Genomic DNA, 27,223 nt, shown 5'->3' with positions numbered 1-27,223 from the left:
ACAGAGTAATAAAAATCAAAGTAGAAGTGATAAAAGCATAGTAACATTCAACTGTCTTTCCTAATTTACCTAATCTTACCTAGTCACAGTGGATGACTCTGCTTAGTGCTTAACTGTTTTTAAAAGCCTCTAAAAAAAGTGGCCTCTACAGGAGGAGGTGGGAGAACCACATGCTTCATTTAGTCTATCTTTATGATCACTCAAGCAGATTTAAGCAAGGGTTAAAAGCTGAAAAATTCCTTATGTAGATGAGGCACATGGTTCTCTCGCCTCCTCCTGTAGAGGGCACTTTCTAAGAGGCTTTTTTAAACAGTTAAGCAGAGACTCATCCATTGGAGACTCTGGCAGCAGCTAACCCAGCCTGACCTCAGCAGCTCTTGCCTTTTTCCTTTTACATTTTTACATTTTCATCATGGCAGACAAGAGCAGAGTTGAAATCCTCTGTGAAACAGTTGGAAAAGGTATGTGCGTCGGAGGGAGGGGGAGGAATTCAAAATTAATGTAATTTGTAAGTAATTGTATTATTGTAAGTAATTGTGTGTGTGTGTGTGTGTGTGTGTGTGTGTGTGTGTGTGTGTGTGTGTGTTTTACCCGCCTCTGCTGGCGCATGGGCTGGCACCTTTTTTATGTTTCAGCAACCCAAAACTGTTAAAGCGAGGAGGCTGACCATTCAGCAGGCATGTTTATAATTTAATTTAATTTAATTTAATTTATTAGATTTATAGGCTGCCCAATCCTGGAGGACTCCGGGCAGCTTACACAGAACAAGAAAGAAAAACAAACAAAATAAAATAAAAATAAAGATTAAAATCATTTAAATCATAAATTTAAATCATAAAATCATAATCATTTTCCATTTTCTGTCTAAGGAGAACCACTTTAAGTGTGGGATGTCTTCATTAATATAATCTGCTCCTTTCTCCTTCTGATGCTGTTTTGTAGGAGAGGGAAGAAAGATGGGTTCTCCCTTGGTGTAGTAGAGCCCTTTCGAAAACCCTGCCGCTGTGTCCGACATAGAGGTGTCCTGCCTCTATGGCGGACACAGTGCCGGGGCTTTCCGAAAGCCCCACGAAAGCCCCGCCACTGTGTCCGACATAGGACGGCTTTTGCCCACTTGCCTCACCAGCCATAAACCTCACCACACGTCACTGATATATGACATATCATCACCATTTGTAATATTAGTTCTGTAGAGTCGCAGAGAATACCATTACTTGGACCTTTGTAAATATAAACACAACAAATCATTTGAATAACTTTTTCAATAGCCTTTCTGGCTCTTTTACAAATATTAGTTTGTGGTATTGGCTAGGATCTTTATACTGTTGATTGATAGTTATATTAAAGGACAGAAGCCAGGGGTGAAATCCAGCAAGTTCTGGAGAACTGGTAGCAGAAATTTTGAGTAGTTTGGGGAACCGGTAAACACCACCTATGATTGGCCCCAGACCAGGGTGGAAATGGCAATTTTGCAGTTTCCTTCCCCTGCCACACCTGCCAAGCCACGCCCACAGAACCCGTAGTAAAAAAAATTCATCTCTGACAGAAGCTATCTTTTCACTGTGCCCTTGTTTTGTTTTTTTAACTAGAGCTTGCAAGTACTTTGTGTTTTCAGCTACCAAAATAATGTAATCAGCATAGTGGAAGTTCTAAATATTTCTTTTTGCACTTTGAAAACCATACCCAAACTCTTCCTGTATGTTCACTAGTACATTGAAATATAATGCTTTTGACAAAAAAATATGTCAAAATTTAAGTTGATGATGGGCAGATTTCCCATCTAGTTCACATCTGGATTTCTAAATGGGTAGAGAGAATGGTTAATTTAATGAACCATAAACTTAATGGCTTACCATGACCCCCTTCTCTTCACTTATTAGTCCCTTATTAATAATTTTTGTATCAAGATATAAAAAGGTTTTAGAGATACAGCCCATAAACTAATGGACTAGTTAACTTATAACATTCATCAAGATGTAAGATCCCTGACATAAACAAAGCAGTACAACAAAATAAGCATATGGTATTAGTGTATATGTTAAATATCTGTCAGTTTTCTTTTTTATAATGGCTGTTATTTCATGAATTTCTTCTAAAATATAACTTTAAACACTATAATTGATGTAAAAACACTAGAAAAATGAGATGGAGGGATATTAATCCACCTCATTCTGAATTTGAAGTATGACTGCAGGTATAACTAATTCTGGAGCTAATCAGAACCCGATTGCTTTTATCCCAGTGTCCACTTCATAAGTATTACAAGTATGTTTTGATTTACATTTCTCTCCCCTTCTACTCTTTTTCCCAACAATACATTGATTTAACTTGCTAAGACTGATTTCTCAACAAGCTGCCTCAACCTTTCTGACCTCATTGAAAACTCACTAGAATGGTACATTTCACTACTTGTCCTTCTACTCTTGTCGGATGCAATTTGTAATCGCTAGCCAGGACTACATAAGAAATCAGAATCTAACCCTCTCCTCGTGTTTAAGGGAAGCAAATATTATCTGTCTTCTAAAGAGGCTTTAGTGAATCTCTTGAAGATGATCTATTATAAGCTACTCTCTGATCTTCCATGTTAGATAAACCGGACAAAGGAATGACAGTTTCCCATATTCTAGCAGTGCTAGAGAAAACATTGTTACTCACTTCAAAGGGGAATTTAGAATTTAGAATTGAGAATGCCTTTGTCAACCTGATTTGGGAGGGGAGGGAAAAATTAACACTGGAAATCAAACTTTCTGTTCATCTTAGCATCAGCTGTTTATATCATTAAAAACCAATGTGGAATTAATCAATGGAACAACTTGCCTCCAGAAGTTGTGAATGCTCCAACACTGGAAGTTTTTAAAAAGAGGTTGAATAACCATTTTTCTGAAGTGGTGTAGAGTTTCCTGTCTAAGCAGGGGGTTGGACTAGAAGACCTCCAAGGTCCCTTCCAACTTTGTTATTCTATTCTATTGAATGCTATTGCATGAGAGCCATAAGACCAAATCTAGCTTGGAGATCTTGGCAGAACTTTCTCACTATCCTGCCATCCTATACTCATTAACTGTTTAGGTTCCTCCTTCCCTTCACTAATTCTGGCTTGATTCTAAATTGGTTTAAGAAAATCCAGACTGAGACACTTGGACAGCAGCTGGCAATTTATTCTGCCAATTGTAGGCCACTGCACTTTCCCATTGAACCATTTCTCTGCTACAGGGTCCTTTCACTTTTCCGTCCCATCAAATGAAAACTCATTGCTTTTCTTTTGATAGACAAGTTTTCCTGGACATATATAGTTTTGTAATATATACATATCTATGATAGACAGAGCAAGTTAAATTCATATTTACAGAGTGAAAGCATAACATTGCAGAAATATGCAGGTAGAACAATGATTTTAAAAATCCTTTTCAGTTGAACTATAGTAGGTTCTATATCTTCTCTTAGTAACACCAAGGATGTAGCACAGTGATTAGTAATTAAGACTTGACAGAGATAAGGTTGCCAGTTTGAAACTTGGAAGAAACACATTATGTTGGGTAGGGGTGCACCCTAATTATTATTTTGGGAATAGGCACTCTGCCTTTATTTATTTATTATTGGAAATGCAGTAATGCATTTAATAATCAGTTTTATGAGCATTTGTTTACATACATGAGAAAGGAAGAGACTTAGTTAAAATGTCTACGCCGATATCAAAGCATTATTCTTCAATTATAAACTGAAATAAAGTCCCACCAGCATTTGATAATGATAGTTCCTATCATAATTATGTAAAAGGTTAATTGTCTGATTTGTTCTCTGTATTTTTCAAAAAAAAAACTAGGCCCTAATCGGTCATCCAAAGTCCCCAGTCAATCAATGCAATGCATTTTTATTGCTAGTTGTAAAAGCATGATATCAATATTCACATAGGATTTAACTGATTTTCTGGGAAGGAAAACTAATCTCTTTCTGCCAGCACATAAATTATTATATATTTATTGTTGAAAAATAAGGAAACTACTGGAAATGACATTTTAAGAGTTCTAAAGGGAAAAAAAGGAAACACTAAAAATGTAACAAAAAGCTCAACAATACAGTGAACAGTTGTTTAATGTTTTTAAAATGAAAAAAACTGTTCTCTATTTTTAAAGCCATTTATTGTAAAACCAGAAAAAAATCCTTTTCTCTCTCCCCCCCACCCAGGTTTTCTGTTCAAAATATGCATTTTTATATATCTGCCAACCAATTAAATCATAGGACATCATATATGGGCATATTCGCTGTTAAATATTCTTTGCAGTAGATTTTTCTTTTTTTCTCTTCAGTTTATTTGGGGATTATGTTAATCACACAACAGTAACTTAAACCTGTGGCACAAGCTTACGCTCTTTTTCAACCATGTAAAATCAGTTAATCCATCGCTATCTGTTTTACTTTAACTTATCTGACAGTATGCACACCACATTAATCTTTAAAATAAAATAGGTTGTAAATATAGTTTATAATTAATAATTATATAATGGTTATTTTTGTAAGAGGAAAAAGCTCATAGAGTTATATCAAATCATAAGTCAGATTTAGGCAATTTTGTTGTTGCCAAGATGTGTAATATTTTGGAAACCAAAGCTATGGCAGCTCAAATGTTGATGAACTATAAATTGGGGGTGGGGGATTCAGATTAATTATTTTATTTTATTTTCTCTCAAACAAGTATTGCCTTACCTGTTTCAAATATTTTACACCTTGCATTATCTATTGTATGCTTTTTCCACCTTAAATATCAAGAAACCAAGCCAATGTTCAATTATTATTGCCAAATAAGGCTTTGGAGGTAATAACAAAGGCCCTTCCTATATGGTACTTTATTCACCCTACTATATATAAGAGCACACCATGCTTGTGCTTCTAGTTTGCAAAGGAAATTGTGGTATTGTAAAAAGGTAGCTTCAGGTTAATTCTTCAGATTCCTCATATGGCAAGATTTTAAGGATCATTGCATAGGCAAGCTGTAAAATGAATCCACTCATAAAGAACAGAACCAAATATTACATAGGTGACAAGAGATATATAAAACAGAACAGAACTGTGTTCTGAAACGCTTTGTCAGAGGCAGTCAAGGATACATTCATTTCAACCAGAATTTTAGTATGAATTTCAGCAACTACCTGCTGCCAATTACCTCCCAAAGACCCATTAGATCACACAGGGTTGGCCTCCTCCGGGTTCCATCTACTAGCCAATGCCATCTGGCTACTACCCGGGGGAAGGCTTTCTCTGTGACAGCGCCGGCCCTTTGGAACGAACTCCCCGCAGAGATTCGGACCCTCACCTCTCTCCAGGCCTTCCGAAAAGCCATTAAAACCTGGCTGTGTCGGCAGGCCTGGGGTTGATGAGTTCCCTTCCCCTCTCGATTGTGTGTCTGTTGGTTATTTTAAAGGTTTGTATTTGTAGTTCTTGTGTTTCCCTTCCCCTCTTGGGTTTGTGAGCCGCCCTGAGTCCCGTTGGGAATAGGGCGGCATATAAATAAAACGAAACCTGAAACCTGAAACCAATGGCAATTTTGTAATCCCCAACAAATATGAGGTCTTATGAGAGATGGTGCACATGGAGGGAGAGCTGGAGTGATGAACTATAAACCTGAAACCTGAAACCAATGGCAATTTTGTAATCCCCAACAAATATGAGGTCTTATGAGAGATGGTGCACATGGAGGGAGAGCTGGAGTGATGAACTATAAACAGTTCATTCAACAGTGAATGACTGTTTACCAGGAAAGAGAGAACATATCCAAAAAGGGGAAGGAGACAAGAAGCAGCACAGTCCAGAGATGGCTAGAAAGACAGAAGAAGAGAGCTATAAATACCTATTCCCTAGAATCTCCCAGTGTTTAGTCTGGCAAGATTCTGCTACATGTAAGCAAATAAGAACTAAACTCTGGCTAAATTATTTTATGTCATTCTTGGGCTTAGCCTGACAGGCCTGATGTCCTGAAGATTTTTTGTATTTAATAAATTCCGAACCTGTCATATTTTAGTTTTTTAATCACCTTTCTGCTAGACAATATACAATTAGATAATGAAATGTTGCATACCAGTGGGAGCTTCTTGGAAACCTACATCAGATGTTCCAAACCTGTGAAACATATTTTTTGTTGCAGCCAATTTGGAAATGGGCCGCATGAGCGGCTGGCTGGCACGAGCGTACCCAGCTCAACTCACACAAGTGGCAGGCCGTCGTGTGTGTACATGCTAGCACCAGCCCATGGCTTGCATGGGCCAGTTCCCCTCTTTCTCCATGGGGACCGTTATGCTATAGCTAATAATTTTACTTTTTAGGGCCATTTTCCCCAAGATTTCTTCCATGCTTCTTTTGACATCAGTGCTGGATGCAAATTAGACTAGACTGCAAACTGGAAACCAAATCATCCATATCAATGACTATATTCCTAGATAAAAACAACAAGATAAACAAGATAAACTTTTACTTAGGTATCGAGCGAGAATAACAGCATTAATAATCTGGAAACATTCACATTTTGGATCCCATTTGCTCTTATTATTTATTGGTTCATTCATTCATTCATTCATTCATTCATTATCTCTTTCTTTCTATCATGTGTGTGTGTTTGTGTGTTTGTGTGTGTGTGTGTGTGTGTGTGTGTTTATCTATCATTCTAATAATTCTGGTTTAGTTTGGTTTGGTTTTGCTTCGTTTCATTTTGTTTCATTTCATTTATTTTATTTCAGTTTAGTGTTTTCTCTGAAACAGTTTAGTCCATAATCCATGATTATATAAAATATAGTTTAGAAATGATGTATGAATCCAATCACTGAATAAGCATTATACTAAGCATTCGACAATAGACTCTATTTCCTAAAGGTAAATTCAGATTTGTGAAACAAATGTAAACATATTTCTGATACAATATATCAAATACAAAGTTTAAGAAACTTTCTAATGTTGCTAGTGACAAAAGTTTTGAAAAGATAATTCTAGGGATCACTTGGTTCTGCCATGATGCTAAATTTCTGCCAAGATGTATCTTCCAGTTTGTGTTTACTTTTGGAGATTAATAAAAGATTGTAACACTGCAGTTTTACTTTCATCACTGCAAATGCAATTTGGAAAGAAGACAATAAGTCAATATACTATCTTCATCTAAAGAAGCTATCTTAAGCAAAGAAATTACAGCCCTGAAAGTGATTGAAGAATGAGCACAACCAGGTGTGAATGAGATTCTTGTGAAATTTATAATCTCAAGAGCATTTATTCTTATACATTCTAGGGAAATTGTGTGGATCACAAATATTAGCAGTAATATACAAGCAAAGGTAATAAAAGAAAATGTAACCAAATCTCTTAAAGTATCAAAAGTATCTGAAGTTTTAGAGTGAACTCCATAAATTAAACTGCTTCAGAACATAAAATCTATTAATCAATGTTATCATTGATTTAGAACAAAATTGATAGCATATTTACAGTTCTATGGCACTGAAGATACTAATTTAGTTTAAATGGAGTACCTTTTGTATTGAAGATTATTTTATTGCACAATTAAATTAACTGTTTTATTTATTGAATTACAGTTCCGTTTCATGCTTAGTTTCTTCCAATTGAATTTCACTGTTTGGAAATAATGTCTACGTCAATAAAATAAACTGTATTAATATAAAATTATGGTAATACAGAAGGTCCTGTGATCTGTATCTAATGTTGCATTTCCACCTGTACAATAGAATTTGCCCTTCTGAAAATCTTCTTCATTTCCAGCAATAATATGATGGATCAACAAATATTCCAGAGTAGATTTTTAGGTATGAAGAGATATTAAGAAATTTGCTCTATTGACAATTGATGGAGAATCACACTTGTGAGTGATTCTGATATCAAAGCAATAGAATTAGACATTGTCCTTGTCCGTCCTCTTCATTTTCCTTGTTATCTCTGTTTGGATAGTGACTGGATTTAACAGGAATTTGACATGTTCATAATGTTCACCATTGGAATTTAGAGTATATACTGCAAAGAACATGATAAAGGGAATAGAGCAGGGGTGTCAAACTTGATTTCATTGAGGGCCACATCAGGGTTGTGTTTGACCTCGGGGAAACGGGGCATGGCCAATTCAACATGACTCATCGAGGCTTGGTTTTCATCCACAACGGCTTCCTACAGCCCTCTGCAGTGAAGATTGATTTGGGGAGGCCATCTGGGCTCCGTTTTCACTGGCAGACGACTGCAGGAGGCTGTCATGTTTGAAAACAGAGCCCAGGCAGGCCATGAGCAGCCTCCCCAAGCTCTGTTTTTGCAGGCAGAGGGTTGCAAGAGGCCATTGCAACCGGAAACAGAGCCTGGGAGGGCCACACGCAGCCCTCCCCAGTTCTGTTTTCACTGGGAGAGGCACCCCAGGCTGATCCTTCACATTTCCAGGATGGCCCTGCAGGCCAGATTTAAGCATCCTGTGGGCCAGATCCAGCTTGTAGGCCTTATGTTTGACAGCCCTGGACTAGAGGCTAAATCGTATGAGCAGTTGAGGGAGTTAGAGATATCTACCAAAGCACCATAGGGCAGGACAAGAAATAATGGTGTTAAAATGTATTAAAGAAAGATCCAACCTAAGAGAAAGGATAATTTTTGTAACAGTTAGAACAATTTATTGATGAAATAGTTTGCCCCCTCCCCAGACTTGTGGGTACTCCAGCAGTGGAGGTGTTCAAAAATAGACTGGACAACTATTGGACTGGGATGATATAAGGCTCCTGACTTGATCAGAAGAGTTGACTAGAAGATATTCAAGGTACCTTCCAGGCTATGATTCTATTTTCTATTTATTATACCCCCAATTCTTCATACGCCCATTTAAAAACTTCAGTTCAAATTAGCAGCATTTTGGAGCGTGTGTGTGTGTGTGTGCGCGCGCGCGCATGTCTGTATCTCTGTGTGTATGTGTTTTTAAAAGCTAAGTTAAAATAATTAAAGAGATGTCTTTAAAAGTCAAAATGCTAACTACAGACAATGAATGCCAAATCTGAAAACAGGCATGCTGTTTTCACTTAATAGAAACCAGATATGAATTAGCACCTTCTTTGCAGGTCTGTAGTTAGATTCAGTCTGAATATTCATGGCCAATGGATTATAAGCATTTATTTTACTTTTTAATACTCTAACTATTTAAAGGCAGAAAAGCTAAAGTATGGCTCTCCATCAATCTGGTTTGTACAGCATTACAGTTTGAGCAACACTGAGACGTAAAATGTTTAGTAGGACTAAACTCATGGGACAGAGAGCTTTCATGAGCCAATGTCACCTCCTTCAAAATCTCTTCAAACCTTTAGCATTTTTGTTAAAGTTTAACAGAATATCCTGGATTTACATCAGAAATCATATGATATAAAACACAGTGTTGTGCCAAACATTCTGTAGGTCAAGCTTTCTATGCAGGGAAGAACCAGTGTTGTTCTTGTTCAAGACATGTTCATGTCTTGGCATAGCCTGAAATTTGATTCTGAGCAAAAAGTGGTTTGAGGTAGGTTAGGAAAATTCAGGGATGTGTTCAGCATCACTCAACAACCAAAAGGAGGTTAGAAAAAGGGAAGGACTAGAAAGATTGGGGGAGAGCCATGTCAGCCAATGTATGGCGTGTATATGTTATACTTTAAGCCAAGTATCTTGGTAGCTACAGATTTGTAGGAAAACGAAAGTGCTGGGAAGATGGGGAAGAGATATTTTTAAAACCATAAACAGTTTTTTTTATATTTCAACTTTTTATTGTACACCACCCAGAGTCCCTTTTTGGTTGAGAAATGTAAAAAAACATAATTTAATAGTTTATTAAATTTGTTCAATTTCAATTCCATGGAGCCCTGGGTCCTGGATTTTGGGTGCATTCTATAAATTAGCCTGTTTGAGTCATCTTGGTTCAAAATTGTTGCCCTATGAAGCACCCTCTTGGCCAGTTAAAGGTTACAGACTGAGATTAATTTAATTTAATAACCAACCCTAGGGGGAATCAGTTAAGTCCTAAAAGAAACTAGAATGCATAGAAATGGTTCATATTTTCCCCTGCAAGCATCTGGTTAAGCTTTTAACCATTTGTATGAAATATTATAGGGTTTCCTCCCTGAGCAGGGTTTGGACTAGAAGACCTCCATGCTCCCTTTCAACTCTGTTATTCTGTATCTACTGCAACAGATGAGCAGAGATAGGGAAGCTAAAGTCACTAGGATGATGAACAGGCAGATCAGGATGTGCAGAGGAAGATGGGACTGTGTAGCAAGTATATCAGCATTGCTTTACTCATCCTACAAGATACCTCCAGTTTCTTTTCTGTGTAAAGCCTTTATTTGTGTCTTTGAGTCAGTGTTGACTTCTGGTGACTATCCAGACAGGTTCCTGCAGGTTTCTTAGCAAGATTTCAAGTGGTTTGCCAATGCTTCCTTCCTAGGGCTGAGGGAAGTGGTTGGTCCAAGATGATCCAGCTGGTTTTCTGCCCAAGCTGGGAAAAGAATTTACAATTCCCCAGTTTTTAGCCTGATGCTTTAAGCCCTACACAATCTGGCCTTCCAAGTGTAAAGCCTGGAATAATTCAAATGTTTCATATTTCAATTTTGCTGCAACTGTAGCCCATCCAAAACAGCATGGCAAAACATCTGAAGTGTAATATGTTTCTTACATTCCTTATTTCCTGTATACAACTAGCAAAGAATATATGAACATATGAACAATAGCCCATTTCCTGACCATACAGTTCTATGCAGCAGTGCGTGGATATTCAGCCTTTATACTTGGAAGGTTAGAGTTGGGTTACAGGCACAAATCACTATTTATTTCCACAACAAATTGTGTTTTTTTCCCCTTTTCTCACATTTCATGATTAGCTATAGCTCTGTTCTTTCAGTAGGCTGCAATCATGCATTTTTGTTCTTACATTACTAATATGAGTAGCGGTGAAGTAGTGGTAGTGCAACTGTGGATTACCCTAATATTCTCTACAGGGAGCCACTTTTGCATATCATTTGGAAACCACAGTCAGTCCAAAATGTGATAAAACATGTAGTTATGGTGCAAGTTGGAATGTCTATGTGACATCTCTACTTTAGAAGCAGCACTGGTTATTTCTTGATTTCCAAACACAATGCAAGGTCCCAATAACTTAGGACAATAGCTCAGAGGCTGATTATTTATTGGACTGTCAATCCTTGGTTGTCTCTGCCTCTCCTATATCAAACAGGATGTTCTAGTTTGGTTGATTAAATATCGCCATCTTGTGGGACCCAGAGACATGTCTTCTCTGTCACCACTCCAGCACTGCACATTCAAGAAGTCTCTTCTGATGCTTCAAGTATTGAAAAAGATTCATGCACATTCATATGTACAGAGAAATCTCTTCCAATTACTGAAAGTTCTATTTGGATGCTACATGTCTCATTGAAGAAAACCACATCACCTTTTCACCTGAAAATGCAATATTTCCCACTGAGAATTCAAGGTGCTTCAGATAGGCCTACTGGTCAACATTCTCTTGAAGTATTTTGCCACTACATTCAATTAATTCATTAAAAATGCACAGAATTTTCATTACCAGGAAATTAATGGAAAATTCTAAGAGTTGAAGTCCACTAACTTGGGGGATACCCCAACTAGGAAAGCATGCAAAAGTCTTACATATTAGGAAAGATAAGATATGAAGGCAGAAAAGTAATCAATATACCAACAGTTAAGGAAGACAATAGCAGGTCAGAGAGGATTTGCTGAACTACTAGATGAAGTTTTTTTTCATTGTTTTGAACCACTAAAATTTTCATAACCTATTCATCCTTTCCCATGTTTTTCTTAACTAAGCAAAATTGACCATTCTACTTACAGTTTCCTCTTAAACTCAACCAACAGTGATCCAACTGTAATGCTAGATTATTTTCCATTAATCCACCAATGGATACATTGTGCAGGAAGTCATCAATTGTGAGGGGAGGGGGGTTCATACTAAAGATATATCAGTGGAAACTAAATGTCAAAGTCCCACTCAAAGAAAAACAATTGGTATTTGCTTTCCTGGTAGAAATGGGAAAGGGAAGAGAACCCAATACTCAAGGATTGTATAACTGCTGACCAGAGAAAACACTCAAATACTATAGCCACCTAAGGAGAAGGACAGAGTCACTGGAGAAGAGCCTAATGCTGGGAATGATTGAGGGCAAAAGAAGAAGAGGACAACAGGGAATGAGGTTGCTGGATGGAGTCACTGGAGCAGTCGGTGTGAGCTTAAATGAACTCAGGGGGATGGTAGAGGAAAAGATGTCCTGGAGGAACGTTGTCCATGGGATTGCGATGGGTCTGACATGACTTCGCAACTAACAACAAGAGAAAACACATGGCCAGGATTTGCTAAAGCAGTACAATACAATACAATAGCAGAGTTGGAAGGTCTTCTAGTCCAACCCCCTGCCTAGGCAGGAAACCCTATAGCGTTTCAGACAAATGGCTATCCAACATCTTCTTAAAGACTTCCAGTGTTGGGGCTTTCACAACTTCTGGAGGCAAGCTGTTCCTCTGATTAATTGTTCTAATTGTCAGGAAATTTCTCCTCAGTTCTAAGTTGCTTCTCTCCTTGATTAGTGTGCACTCATTGCTTCTTGTTCTACACTCAGATGCCCTGGAGAATAGTTTGACTCCCTCTTCTTTGTGGCAAGCCCTGAGATATTGGAACACTATGATCATGTCTCCCCTAGTCCTTCTTTTCATTAAACTAGATATACCCAGTTCCTGCAACCGTTCTTTATATGTTTTAGTCTTTAGTCAGTAGAAGGGATCTAAATACAAACAGCAATTTCTTAAGTCAGTTTCAGCATCAAGGACAAATAGATTAAGGTTGCTGGATTTAAGAAGTCTGCCCACTAACTTCATAGATGAATAGGAAATCCAGTTCAGGATATGCTATTCTGAATATATTAAATCAATATAATCTAAAAACAGGTCTCCAAAGGACAGATTAAATAATCCCATTCATTTTATGAAACAGCTGAGTCCAATTCTAATACAAGACACACGAAAACCAGTCCCTTCTGCCTTAGATTCACCAATGTATTCACAGCTTTCAATAGCAGAATATAGAGATATGCCTACAAAATAGCTCAGAGTAATTCAGTCTGCATGCATGATTTTGTACCCACATCAACTTAATAAACACCAAATAAGTAATAATAGAGAATAGTAGCCATTTCTTGTATAAATAATAATGGTATATTTACTGTTAACTGCCCTGATTCTACCTTTTCTGCCTGGTTTCTGCCTTCTGGCTCCTTACTGGAATTCAGATTAGTTTGACTTTTGACTTCTGGGTAGATTTTCCAATTACTTTGCTGTGTGTATCCATGGCTATAAGTAACATTTTTGCCGTTTCTAAACAGGTTAGTCAGAATTTCCCATAATTCTGCCACGTGGGTCTAAGAAGAATGTTCTGCAGTAAGAAAGTTGTTTTACAAAGTTTATGTATAATATTAAAGTTTGATTTACCTAAGCTTCCAAATCTATTTTTGTATCTGAAATTTTCACATCAAATTACAAAAGAAATCCAAAATGAACCTTCATCCACTTGTGGGGGAGGGTGTTGTGGAAATGCAGCCGATTTATATAACTTTCACTAACTAAACTAATAAAAGAAAAATTATGCAGGCACCATGTTTTTAACACTGCAGGTAAATATTAGTCCAAGGTAGCAAGATAAATGGAACATCACAATAATCCCAAGGGTTTATGAAATATATTAGTCACTCACTGCATTCCATAAAATCAAATTAAAAGCAAAACAGCAACACCCAGTACAGAGTTCAAGTAGCATGGATAGAGGCAATGTGGGTCAGAGTTGGACTTCTTTGACATTTAAAAAAATACTTGAAATATTTGGAAGAAAAAAGATACTAGCATTTAAAGAGTTGCATTTTATCTTAATATCGATATGTACATAGGTTCTGTTGAGGATTGGCTTCCTGCTCCTGATAATATCTGCGATGTACCCGTGGTTCGTCCATGAGGCCAATGTTGAGAAAAGACACGGACACGAGCTTTCTCGGGATGGAGCGACCCAGATTGGGGGTCTGGGAGCCCCTTTTATTGAGATAGGACAAAGGCAGGAGGAGCAATCAGCATGTGATTTAAGACAGCCTGTCAAACTACAATTGCTAATCTACTGCTCAGGGAAGTTCTGTCTATATATGGTCAAATCCTGGCATCGTTGGGTAAGGCACATCTAGAGTGAACTATCAGGATGTTATGTTATGTACTATCAGGATGTTATGGAGTACTATCATGATGTTATGTTCTTTAGGAGTTTGTTTTTTCCTGTGTGGTTCAGCGTAGCTGCGCATGCCCTGTTATGCACTGGGCCATGGGTGACCGCCACACCTACACAAGGAGTTATATGATAACATCTCCTACTTTTTTCTTTTTTGTCAAAAAGACTTTTCCTCTTCATCTGCTTCTTCATCTGATAGGGCTGCTAACAGTGTTTTTTGTTACTGCAAAATAATTTGACCGGGAGTGTAAAAAAGAATAAAAAAGAGGGGGAGTCAATCCATGAGCTCAGAAATGCTGTTTTACACCCCTGAAGGAGGAGGGGGGCCTTGAAAGTCCAGGCAAGACCCGGTGTTGAAACCAAGCAGAAAGTCCAGGTGGGCATCGACCCCCTCGGCAGCCCTGCCGTCGAGGTAAGCCAAGGGGGCCGTCTGTCTTCCGTCCTGGCTCAGGGGTAGACTCGGGGGCCCGGGTAAGGCTCCCCACCACACCAGAAGTCGGGCGCCTGCGGGGTCTCCAGCAGCCAGAGAGCGCACAAAGGGCCGGTTGAGGGCGGGAGGCTCTGCCCGTCAGCCAGCCGGTAATAGTGGCAGTCACGTCCGTGGGCCGGGTTGTAGGGCGGCGCCAGGATGTTGAGGAAGGCGGCGGGCCCGGCACCCTCAGCCGCGATCTGGTGCAGGTTGTCCCGCTGCGGGGAGAGCTGGCAGGGCAGCGTGGAGGCCGTGTAGAGGTGGTGCGAGCAGAGCAAGGTGCGCAAGCAGCGAGGGCGGCCAGGGCAGGAGGCGGCCTCGGAGGCGTCGGCAGAAGCGGTGGCGTTGGGGGCATCCTGGGGCTCCTCAGACTGCTTGTCGAAGCAGGTGATGCGGAGGGTGCCGTAGAGGACCTTCAGCAGCCCCTGTATGCCCGGGTGGTCATGCAGAGGGTTGCAGGTGCCGGCGCAGAGCACGAAGACGCCCATGCTGAAGCGCGCCATCTCGCAGATGTGCGTGTAGCTGATGGGCAGCTTTTCCGGGGGTATGGGAAGCAGGCAATCTGCCGCTTGAGAGATTGCAATGGAGAATTTGACAATATCCCGAAGCTCCTGCAGGTGCGCAGTCTGAGCCTTCGAGAAGCCCGAGCCCATACTCACGATTTGGGAGGGTGCTCCGTTTGCTGACGGCCGGCCCTGGTTGCGAGACTTTGCCCAGTCGGGGTGAGTGAAGGGCTGGCAACACAGGTAATCATGTTGGGGTCACCAAATGCGAAGTACCCGTGGTTCGTCCATGAGGCCAATGTTGAGAAAAGACACGGACACGAGCTTTCTCGGGATGGAGCGACCCAGATTGGGGGTCTGGGAGCCCCTTTTATTGAGATAGGACAAAGGCAGGAGGAGCAATCAGCATGTGATTTAAGACAGCCTGTCAAACTACAATTGCTAATCTACTGCTCAGGGAAGTTCTGTCTATATATGGTCAAATCCTGGCATCGTTGGGTAAGGCACATCTAGAGTGAACTATCAGGATGTTATGTTATGTACTATCAGGATGTTATGGAGTACTATCATGATGTTATGTTCTTTAGGAGTTTGTTTTTTCCTGTGTGGTTCAGCGTGGCTGCGCATGCCCTGTTATGCACTGTAATTTAACATTGGTTCTATACCAATTATTTCTCTGGTGGTCTCAGTTCTGATGGCTATAAAGCAGTTATGCATCATCTAGAAACAAAGTATATGTCGTCCTCAGATTATGATCCTAATTGGGATTGGAACTTCCATCACTAATTGAAGGAACATTAAGCAAAGTGTCACACAACTGTGCCACTTAACAATGGAAATTCCAACCGTCTCAGTTACAATTATTGGGTGACTTGGGGGCAGCAGCATCAGAAGAGGGGTGAGTCAGGAATAGGTAGCAAAGTGTAGGGTAACCAAAGTAATAGTTTGGTTATTCATTCATAAGAGCGCCTTCTCCAACTTGGTACTCATCAGTCATGTTGGATTACAATCTTCACAACCACCATCAGGATGATAACTAGCTCTGAATTAACCATGGGACGTATTTAAGAAAATTACATGATTGCTTTGGTGCTTTTACAGCAGCCAAACAAGGGCTCAAAACAAACATGATCCATTGCAAATCAGGAAAGATGCGGGATTGCTTCTGCAGCTAATCCAGAGGGATCCAAAGAAAGCTCCCTGGATCCATTGTTTCCTTCTTCCGTCCCTTCCATTTTGTATTGAATTTAACCAGTCAAATAAACAAAGCATAATCTCGTTTGGTGCATACCTCAGTGCTGGCACTTAAACTGCCTCTAATGTGCCAGCTGCTTCTTTGTTTCTTCTTGCTGTATTAATGGATTACACATCATTCTCATTACTTAGTGAAAGAACAAAAAGGGGGAAAATACTCAACACTTGGGATATAAGAATAAGAAAATGGTGTTGCATGTTAGAAAGCATCCTAGATAAGGAGATTGGACGGGGCATGTTTTGAGGAGATTTCTCTTTTAAAAGAAAGGAATATTTTCTTGTGGCTGTATGTGCCTCTGCTCAGAAATATTCACCAATGACATTTATATCTGCACACCAGCAAATGTTCCACTTCTTTCTTTCTTTTTTGCATTAGGACATTCCACACAAAGAATGTCAGCTATTCTGGGCTGAGTATCCATCTTCCCAAGTTCCTTAATCACCAGTTTCATTAGCAATATTAAAGAACATGGAAAGGAAAGGGCTGGAAAAATGCACTTTTGGATGCTAAATTGTTTTGAACAACATTGTTTTATAACTCTGCTTTGAAAGTTAGTAAACAAAGAAATATTTTAGCATAAGTTTTAGACTATCTGAATGGACCCTGACCATGAAATGGGGACTTCAGCAGGTTCTCAACAATACCAAGCGTATAGCTTATTTTGCTCTAGTAGAAATCATCTAATTTATCAAAAACTGAATGCTAACCCATTTGCTCAACAGCATTATTTTTTCCATATTTAAATATTTTATCAGTCTTACCTATCATATTAAAAAAAAACATTTACCAATTTCAGTTCTTTGTCTCTTCACTGACTGCACTTAAGGTAATTTGTTTGCCATGCTGGAGCAACAGCAGGTGATCCTTTTAGTTTTGCCTCCTCCATTGCCTGTACATCATCCTCGCCACACAAATGTTTAAGTGCAATGGTAGCAAAAGCTCCCTAACCTTTAAGCAACCATGTTTTTAGGAGACTTTGCATTGCATCATCTAATCAGTTGCTATGGACCATGTTATATAGTGTATATAGTCCTCGCAGTTACAACTGACAGCTCTGCAGCAGCCAGGCGCATCTTAGCCAATCAGACGCGCCTGTCAGATGCCGGGCTGTCAAGCGCGAGCAAGCCGAGTATAAAAGGCAATGCATTTCCAACGGCTCCCCGATCTACTTCATAGCCGCGGAAGATACCGGTCTACTGTTCGGACCTCCCGATCTACCGCTCTGACTTCCCTATCTACCGCGCACAGCTACAAGCCTGTCCGGTCTACTTCATTGTTATTGTTACAACGTTCCTTGTTATATTATATTATATATATTATATATGTTATATATATTATATTATATTAAAGTGGTTACTGTTACCTTCGAGCCTCTGTCCTTCCTTGTGAAGATCTAATAGACCAATCCAGATTTGATACTCATTTTGATGGGACACAAATGTACAAAGGGTTGAATCTTTGACCATACTGCTGTAACTTGCTTTTTTTAATCTCCCCCTGAAGATTACACTATAGACAATTTGTAAAAAGGTTTTTGTTCCCTTTGTGATTTTTTTTGTATTTATTCATTTATATGGCTGCGCATATAAATAAATTCTTACACAGGTGACTCTGGATGATATATGAGGATTAAAAGAACAGCTATTAGTCATGACCCATCATAGCATGATTAAAACAATAAACCACACAATCTCAAAAACCACATCAGTAGCAGAGGTCACCTAACTTCACTTGACCCAACACCTTGAGAAACAATCAAGTCTTCAAACCCTTGTAAAAGACTAAGTATGCAGATCCTCTATGCTCCAAAGGGATGTTCTATAGGAGAAATGCTGCCATAGGGAATGCATGCCTCCGGGGCCCAATAATATGACAATGGATGGGAGGGAAGGGAACATGCTCTTTTGCTATATCTGGTCAACTGAGCAGAAGCAGTGAGGGAAGCCCTGTAAATAGCCTGGCTCTTTGCTTTTAGGAGCTTTAGAGGTGATAACCGACACCATGAATTCAACTCTGTCAATTTAGGAGCTTTAGAGGTGATAACCAACACCATGAATTCTACTCAAGTGCAGTTTCGGTAATGATAGAGTTATATGTGAATTAAGAGAAATACCAATAACTGGCCAGGCCAGTACATTTTGGACTGGCTGTAACTTTCAAATATTCTTCAAGGACATCCCTCATATGGAGCACATTTCAGTAATCAAAACAAGACATGACTAGAACAAGAATCACTGTTAGCAAAATTTTCTGATCCAAAAATTGGTACTTGAAATGAAGCATGCAAAGCTTCCCCATAGCCACAGCTGCCACCAGGTCTTCAAACATTAAAAAGAGCCTGTAACATAAAATCAAGATGGCCTCCAACATCTTGGAGTGAAAAAAATGTCCCCTCCCCTATTTTACCTGTCCATAAAAGTGAACAGATTTTCAATTATTGCAAGTGCCATGTTGATTTTTTTAACCCCTTTGTAGAAGTCCAGGTGTAGCCTTTTAGTTAACTTTTGTTGAGTCACTGCAGACATTTATATTATTGTAGTATCTAGGTAAAAAATTCCAAGGACTATTTGCACAGGTCCAAAGTACACACATCTTAAAGCATGAATATGATCGCAACATTCCTGAAAATGAAGGAGAACCAAGTATTTTCTCAGACTTTCTATTCATTTGTTCTACTTGTTTTCTGTGGTATAAGGAACAAGATTACATTATCTTTTGTGAGACAGTTGTTCAACTATTTGAAACTTGTCATCAGGCCACTTAATCCAGGAGTTGGCATCTGAATCCAAGAATTGACACAAGAGACAGCTTTATAACTCTTGAAAATGCATGATACTCTCCAAATCTCTCGCCAGAACTGCCAATATTGATGGGTGATGGAATCTGAAGCCTAACAAGTTTTAGAAAGCCATACTTTAACCATTCTTGTTTAATAGATATTTGATTCTTTGTATGAAACAATCCTTAAGCTTGTTGACATATGAAGGTTCTCCTCCATCTTTCAAACATAATGAAAAGTTCTACCCTAAACCTATGTGTTCAATATTTCTAAACTGTTTCAATCTATACTTAAATAAAACTTCATACATACTTGAGCCTATATGATTTAGTTTCAGTTTGCCTCCAATTGACTCCACAAGACATGTTTAAATGGGGGGAAAGTGCTCAATTATTACATTATTTCAATACATACACCAAGGAACATACACAGAGTATTAGAATCTATTTTTAAATAAAAGATTTCTCAAAGTGCAAGTATTAATATGTTAGGATTTCTGTATAGGCAATATGAAATGAGTGTGCTATAAAATAAATCAATTGGAGTTCACTCTGGGGAATGCCACTTAGCCAACAATGTTCAACAGACTGCATCTACAAGGCATTCACAATGTAACTGATTTATTTATTCTTTAGTTCTGGTTTACTGTATCTTAAAAATCAACATTATGTTCTTTCTTACTATACCAGCTATATAATGTCATTCTTGGGGGATTCTTTTAGTTAGCACTTTAAATAAAATCATTTGGACAATGATCAGACTTGATGCGTTTATTTATTTATTTAAAGTGGGTCAATTTGTTTCATTTGATGTTCCTGATGACCATGAGAGTGGGATAGAAGATTCAGTCGTTTTGTAAGCAGGTACCCTATCACAATTCCCAAAACCAGCAAACTAGCAGGTACAAAGAAAAATGGGAATGCTTAAATGATTATCAAATGTGTAGGGTTAGGCCGAAGTGGTGGAAAAGAGGAAAAATATATTGATCTCTTATTCTAATTTCAGGCGGGGAAAGAGGGTAGAATGTTTTCACTTTGATCTCAGAATTCTCCTTCATTAAGAATCTGAGCAAAGCAAGTGGAGAACTCCATTTTAAGATTATGGTTAACTGTATCAATTTAAGGTTTTCACAATAAACACATTTTTTATTCCAGCATATATATATTTTTGGTTATCCTAATGAATTCTTGTTTTTACGTATGGCTAATAAGATTATTGCCTGACATCTATTTCCCAGTGGACAAACAATACCATCTTTTATTTCTAATTATATTTTGGATTTGACTGGAAGATTAAGAGCATCCCCCCAAAAAATATAGCATCAGTTACCAATCTTATTATATCCGATTGTTAGTGGGTACTTTGAGGTTTCTCACTTTTATGCTTATTTACAATGTTGTTGTATTGTGTCATGTTGTGTTGTATCATGTTATGTCATGTTGTATTAAAAAAGAATACAAAGCAGTATAGCCAAAAATTTACAAACTATTAATCAAGGACATTAAAACTTATAGTTCCCACTATATTTCAAATTTTTTCTCTGCTCATAGATTTAAAAGTATTTACTAAAGCCATAAGGAATTCTATGCATGTGAAAGGGAAAAAAATGACTCCATGTAAAATCTAGTCATCTATCTTGGAATTTCTACTACATTTATTAACATATTTTAAAAATATTTCTATTAGCGTAATATAAGTCTAATATATACAATAAGGAGTAGACATTTAAAACCACCTTCTTATGGAAAATAAATAGTAAACAAGAATAAAAAGTGAATAAGTTATTATTTATTATTTGCCATTAGTGAATCATTTATGAAAGAGTTAGTAGCATTATATTGATATCAATATGTCAAAAGTATGCATGGCAGTTTTTCATCTACTTTGAACTATCAGTCGGATTCAAATTTGAAACAAATGCTAAATGTAAGGAAACAAGAAAATGTTAAAGTGGCAGATTTGTGTACATTAGAAAATATCCAAAGATCTCTAAGTCTAGCATTTTGTCTCCACTGCCTAAAGCTCTGAAGAAGTGCAGTATGCCAGAAGTAACATAGACACTAAAAATATGGTATTTGAGTGTTGTTGGTTTCTTTATATTTGGGCATTTAAAGCAATTCATTCAAAAATTTGTTACCCTATAAGCTTAACAGCAAACCTTTATTTTATTTTGTAGTTAGAAATTAGAATAGAGTTGAAAGGGACCTTGGAGGTCCTCTAGTCCAACCCACTGCTCAGGCATGAAATTCTATTCCATTTCAGACAGATAGTTCTCCAATCTCTTCTTAAAAACCTCCAATGTTGGAGCACGCACAACTTCTGGAAGCAAGTTGCTGCACTGATTAAATGTTCTAACGGTGAAGAAATTTCTTCTTAGTTCTATGTTGCTTCTCTCCGTGATTAGTTTCTACTCATTGCTATGTGGCAACCCCTGAGATATTGGAACACTGTTAACATGTCACCCCTAGTCCTTCTTTTCATTAAACTAGACATACCCAATTCCAGCAACCAATTTATTTATTTATTCTCTCAGCTTCCTTGGAATATGATGATAGATCTGTCACCAGAAGGAATGTAGCCAAAATTGTTTTGTGGCTTTGGAGAGAATTGAGATTCTTTTCAGTAAAATGTATTCATCTGATTAAAAGAGTAGCACAATTGTACTTCTGATTTTGTAGGAAATAATAAAAAGCACAATTCTGTAATTCTACAGGTCTGGGGACTCTGGTGGCAGAAAAAAAGGAGCTAGGTTGTATGTAAGATATGAGCAATTAAATGTTTGTCCGTCCTATAATACTATAATTTGTTATAAATGAAAGGGATGAAGATAGCCATATACTGCTTACATGTTGTTGAATCTATCAGATTTAATATACAGTGTTCTTATACAGGATGTCAGTATGAGTCATTTCATTTACATTTCATTTATTAAATTTATAGGCCGCCCAATCCTGGAGGACTCCAGGCGGCTTACAATGAAAGAAGAAAAAAGAAAAGCAAAATAAGTAAAAAATAGTTTAAAATTCACAACACACATACGTTCTAATTGCGGCTGGACCTTAACACTAAGGTCAACAGCCCCAGGCCTGCCAGAACAGCCACGAACTGTCTGAACTGTCCCTCAGGGGCAACAGCCAAAGCCACTCGGTCTTGTCAGGATTGAGTACCAATTTGTTCATCCCCATCCAGATCCTGACAGCTTCCAGGCATCGGCATATCACATCTGCCGCTACACTGAGCTGGCACAGGGCAGATAGATACAATTGAGTAACATCTGCATATTGATGGTACTTTATCCAGTGCTGTCATATGATCTCACCCAGCGGCTTCATGTAGATGTTGAATAGGAGGGGGGACAGGACCGAACCCTGCGGCACCCCACATTTGAGGGGCCTGAAGGTCAACCTCTGTTCCCCGACCAACATTGACTGCGACATACCGGAGAGGTAAGAGGAGAACCACCATAGAATAGCAATAGCAATAGCAGTAGACTTATATACCGCTTCATAGGGCTTTCAGCCCTCTCTAAGCGGTTTACAGAGAGTCAGCATATTGCCCCCAACAATCTGGGTCCTCATTTTACCCACCTCGGAAGGATGGAAGGCTGAGTCAACCCTGAGCCGGTGAGATTTGAACCGCTGAACTGCTGATCTAGCAGTAGCCTGCAGTGCTGCATTTAACCACTGCGCCACCTCGGCGCCTCTCACTTCCACCTCCTCCAGATGTCGCAGAAGGATACCATGGTCGATGGTATCGAAAGCCGCTGAGAGGTCAAGAAGCACCAGGATAGAGGAATGCCCTCTATCCTGGCCCGCCAGAGATCATCGATCACTACGACCAAAGCGGTTTCAGTGCTGTACCCAGGCCTGAAACCAGACTGAAAGGAATCCAGATAATCCTCGGAGTCTATATAGATGAGTCTATATAGTTGCAGTGAAATTTAAAATAGATTGCAAATATTCTTCCACATGATACTTGCTCAGGGAGAATATTTATTAAAAATGCAGCCCAACAGGGTTACATATTCATATGCTACAGATCACTTAGAAAGAAAGCAACAGATACAATTTTTATTAACAACAATAGATTGGGTTAAAAGAGCAAGACACCTGTTTTCTTCAAAATATTAGCTGTGCTTCATTTTATAATGCTACTAAGGCTGTGCACAACATAAAAATAGCCCTAAAAAGTATGTCCTTTGAAAAAACCAAATGAAAACCAGAGTACCTTTTCAAATTCTGACTTTATACAGGTAGCCTTCAAGTTACAACCACAATTGAGCCCAGAATTTATGTTGTAAGAAGGTTGCAAAAGGTGGTCACATGACCACAAGACACCGCCATCATCATAAATATGAAGCAGTTGCTAAGCATCCAAATTCTGATCACATGATCATGGGGATGCTGAAACAGTTGTGTGAAAAATGGGCATAAGTCACTTTTTTCAATGCTATTAATAGTCATTAAAATAACAAATTAATTGAGTTGGAAGGGTCCTTGTAGGTCATCTAGTCCAACCCCTTGCACAAGCAAGAGACCCTACACTATTTCTGACAGTCCAGTCTCTTCTTGAAGGCTTCCAGTGATTAAGCTCCCACAACTTCCAAAGGCAAGTTGTTCCATTGGTTGATTGTTCTCACTGTCAGAAAATTTCTCCTTATTTCCAGGTTGAATCTCTCCTTGTTCAGTTTCCATCCATTATTCCTTGTCTGGATTTAAGATGCTTTGAATAATAGCTTGATCCCTTCCTCTCTGTGGCAGCCCTTCAAATATTGAAACACTGCTATCATGTCTTCCCTGGTCCTTCTCTTCACTAGGCTAGCCATGCCCCGTTCACGCAATCATTTATCATATATTTTATCCTCCAGTTCTCTAATTTGTTGCTCTTCTCTGCACTTTTTCTAGAGTCTCAACATCCTTTTTATAATGTGGTGATGAAAACTGGATGCAGTATTCTAGGTGTGGTCTTACTAAGGCTTTACAGAGTGGTATTAGTACCTCACTTGATCTTGATGAATGGTGGTAAGTCAAGAACTATTGTATTGGTCTTGTTTTATCTATAGTTTATTTATATAATAGCCACCCCACCACCAGATGTTTCCTTGTTTCCTTTGTTTTATTCTGTGTTCTATTGTTTCTAATTTAAGGCTAAACACATTTTCAAACCATTGTTGGATTCAAAATGGAATGCATGCAGACTTGAGGAAAAATAAGCAATATTAAATTTATAACACTATAGATATAAAATCACTTTATAAACTTTGTAATTACATTAATTTGCTTTAAAAAGTATTTTAATATCTAAATTATAAAATTTTAATTTATTCAGATCTTATTGAAAATGATTAGCAAAGGTGCTTAAATTTAGCTCATGTTCTGGCATTTCCAGTTTGGACCAGTGTTTCTCAACTTTGTCCATTTTAATATGTGTGGTTTGCCCAGGTTGAGAAATACTAGTTTGGAGGCTAGATATAAGATCCCTCAAGGGGGGTTTCTGCCTGTCTTCGACTTACAGTGACAATTGACCCCAAAATTTCTGTTACTTAGTGAAAGAGTTGTTAATTGAGTTTTGCACCATTTTATGATCTTTCATGCCACAGTTGTTAAGTTAGCAACACAGTATTTAAGTGGATCTGTTTCCCATTGTCTTTGCATGTCAAAAGGTCACAAAGTTTAGCACATGATTCTGGGACACTTCAATGATCATAAACCAGTTGCCAAGTATCTAAATTTTAATTACCATGGGGATGCTACCACATTGTAAGTGTGAAAAACAGTCATAAGTCACTTTTCAGTACCATTGTACCTTTGAATGGTCACTAAATGAACTGTTGTAAATGGAGGACTATCTGTACTTGACTTTTCCAGTGTAGATTTTGGGACAGAGAAAAGGATGTATAAAAGTACCTGAGTCTGTTTCTCTGGCATTTTTTTTCCTGCAGTGCAGTTGAATGTCCTAAAAGCATTCTAAATAAATTAATTTGTAATGTACTGTCCTGATATGTGAATGATTTTGCATTTATTATTTTACTCTAATCAAAAGACTTTACCACACCCGACTTGGAGAGAAGACGTTTGATTATACTTTCTGAACAGTCCTTTTATCAATACTGTGGCAAGTCTGATCAATATTTCTCAGTGTGTGCAAGGATTAACCTGCCTTGTAAGTCTTGAATCATTGTTCTATACATAACCATTTCATCATTGTTTCCTATTTAAAATTGGTCTTTAATTCTTTTTATTTATCTCTGTGAATTTTATTTTGTTCTGATACTGTTTTGATACTATTTTTTTCTGTTTATAGATCAGAAATGTTAAGCATTACACCCTGACAAGAGCCTGACAAGTGAAGTCAAATATCATGATTATATGTTTCCTACACTCTGGATCCCACCAGCTATGTCTCTTGCTTCTTTTCTTGAAAATAAGCAGAAACTCGGTTGTTCTCATTATATTAACTCTGCCTTTCTCTGTCTTTCCCTCATGGCAGCTGTAATTGCAAGAGATTGCTATTTAGTTATTTCTCCTGGGGCTGTCTGATCATCCTGGCCTTTAAGAAAGGTTGGATCTATAGCTCTGTGTATGTGTGTGCATCTGAGGGAGATTTTTTAAAAAAGAGATGTGAAAAAATATACAACTGCTAGAAGAATGCTGTGTCAAATCTGAAATGCTTTCTTGATTTTGAAGTTTCTGATTTGCATCATCCAAAGACTGGGAAAATAATATAAAGTCAGCTTTGGTCTCCTAATTGAAGACATGTTCTCTTATATGTTCCATAAGTCTTCCAATGGAGGAACAGGTTGCTTTAAAACATGCCAGATCGCCTGACTCATTTTTAAACTTCCCCTGTGACATGAAGAAATGTTCCAATGGGAATAGGCATTTTTAAAAACCTTCACTGGCTTACAAAATAAGAATGCTTTCAGAATAAAGGCATATACTAAATATTATGCCAGTTGAAAGAAAAACCTCTCTAGGAATGTCCCTTTGTTGTGACACCCTTGTTTAAATAATGAGCACAAGTACAAGCTGTGTGTTTTGCTTAACCATTCTATTAATCTTTTATCACCTGTTATAAAAAGCAAACAAATATAAAGTTGATTCCTATAAAGGTATATGTCAGATGTGAATTAAATCATAGCAACAATAAAAGAGCTATAAGGGATGTTTGCCCGGGTGGAGATTCATCAGAACGGTGACATTCCTTTATGATGCATTAACCTTAGCAGAATGCCAAATGGTTAAGATAACAGTTTGCATGCTTACATTATATATTAGATAATGCATTAAGCATTTGATTCAGCATGAAATATCCAGGGAATTTTGGACCAAGCCTACTCAGATTCTGATTCCATAGCAGAGTGGTTGGTGATCTCATAGGAAAAGTCATGCTGTTTCAGAAAACAAATGGCAAAAATACCTCAAGCGAGACTTGTTTCATTTTGCACTCTGCCCCTGCTTCCTGCTCCCCTCCTGCTCTGCCTTTTGAGTAACTATTCCCATCCAGCAATGTGAGTTACAACTGGCCTAAGGCTTTCTATTATCTCTGTCCTTCCAATCATGGTCTTCTTTCTTGATTCCCTAGTGCATTCTATACTATTTTTGCACAGTTCTACACTTGCCACTCTCTGTATCCATACATGTCCAGATGAAATCCTATTAGTCAGAAATGGCAATAAAAGGGCCATTAAGACCAAAAGACTTTTCTAAGGTCAGAAAACATCTTCTCAGAGAAAAATTCAATCCTATAGACTAACTCAAGAATAAGCTCTTTGATTTCAGAATGGGCTTATTTCCAAGCATAGCAGCTGGCTACTTAAAATTGTATTTTAACCATGTATTTTGCCCAGAGTCACTGCGGTGAGATGGGAAGCCATGTTTAAATAAGTAGATATAGATAGATGATAGATAGATAGATAGGTAGGTAGGTAGGTAGGTAGGTAGGTAGG

General features: G+C 38.3%; 2 protein-coding genes across 6 annotated transcripts in view; both read right to left on the bottom strand.

Annotated features, from left to right (window-relative positions):
- NXPH1 (neurexophilin 1) overlaps window positions 1-27,223 on the bottom strand; it is a 197,142-nt gene that overhangs the window by 60,043 nt on the left and 109,876 nt on the right. The window lies entirely within an intron of this gene.
- On the bottom strand, window positions 14,717-15,391 carry LOC148045800 (2-aminoethanethiol dioxygenase-like). Its single transcript, XM_087712145.1, has one exon. It carries the CDS (start codon window positions 15,389-15,391, stop codon window positions 14,717-14,719), a length of 675 nt encoding a protein of 224 aa, XP_087568271.1.

Source organism: Thamnophis sirtalis, unplaced genomic scaffold (genome assembly GCF_051295495.1).
Source record: "Thamnophis sirtalis isolate CommonGarterSnake01/CBP01778 unplaced genomic scaffold, rThaSir2_p1.2 scaffold_4, whole genome shotgun sequence".
NCBI lineage: Eukaryota > Metazoa > Chordata > Lepidosauria > Squamata > Natricidae > Thamnophis > Thamnophis sirtalis.
Note: the sequence above shows the minus strand (reverse complement) of the source record. Positions and strands in the feature narration are given on the sequence as shown.

Excerpts from the sequence above, each read along its gene's own strand:
- LOC148045800 (XM_087712145.1), bottom strand. The coding sequence starts at position 15,391 with ATGGGCTCGGGCTTCTCGAAGGCTCAGACTGCGCACCTGCAGGAGCTT.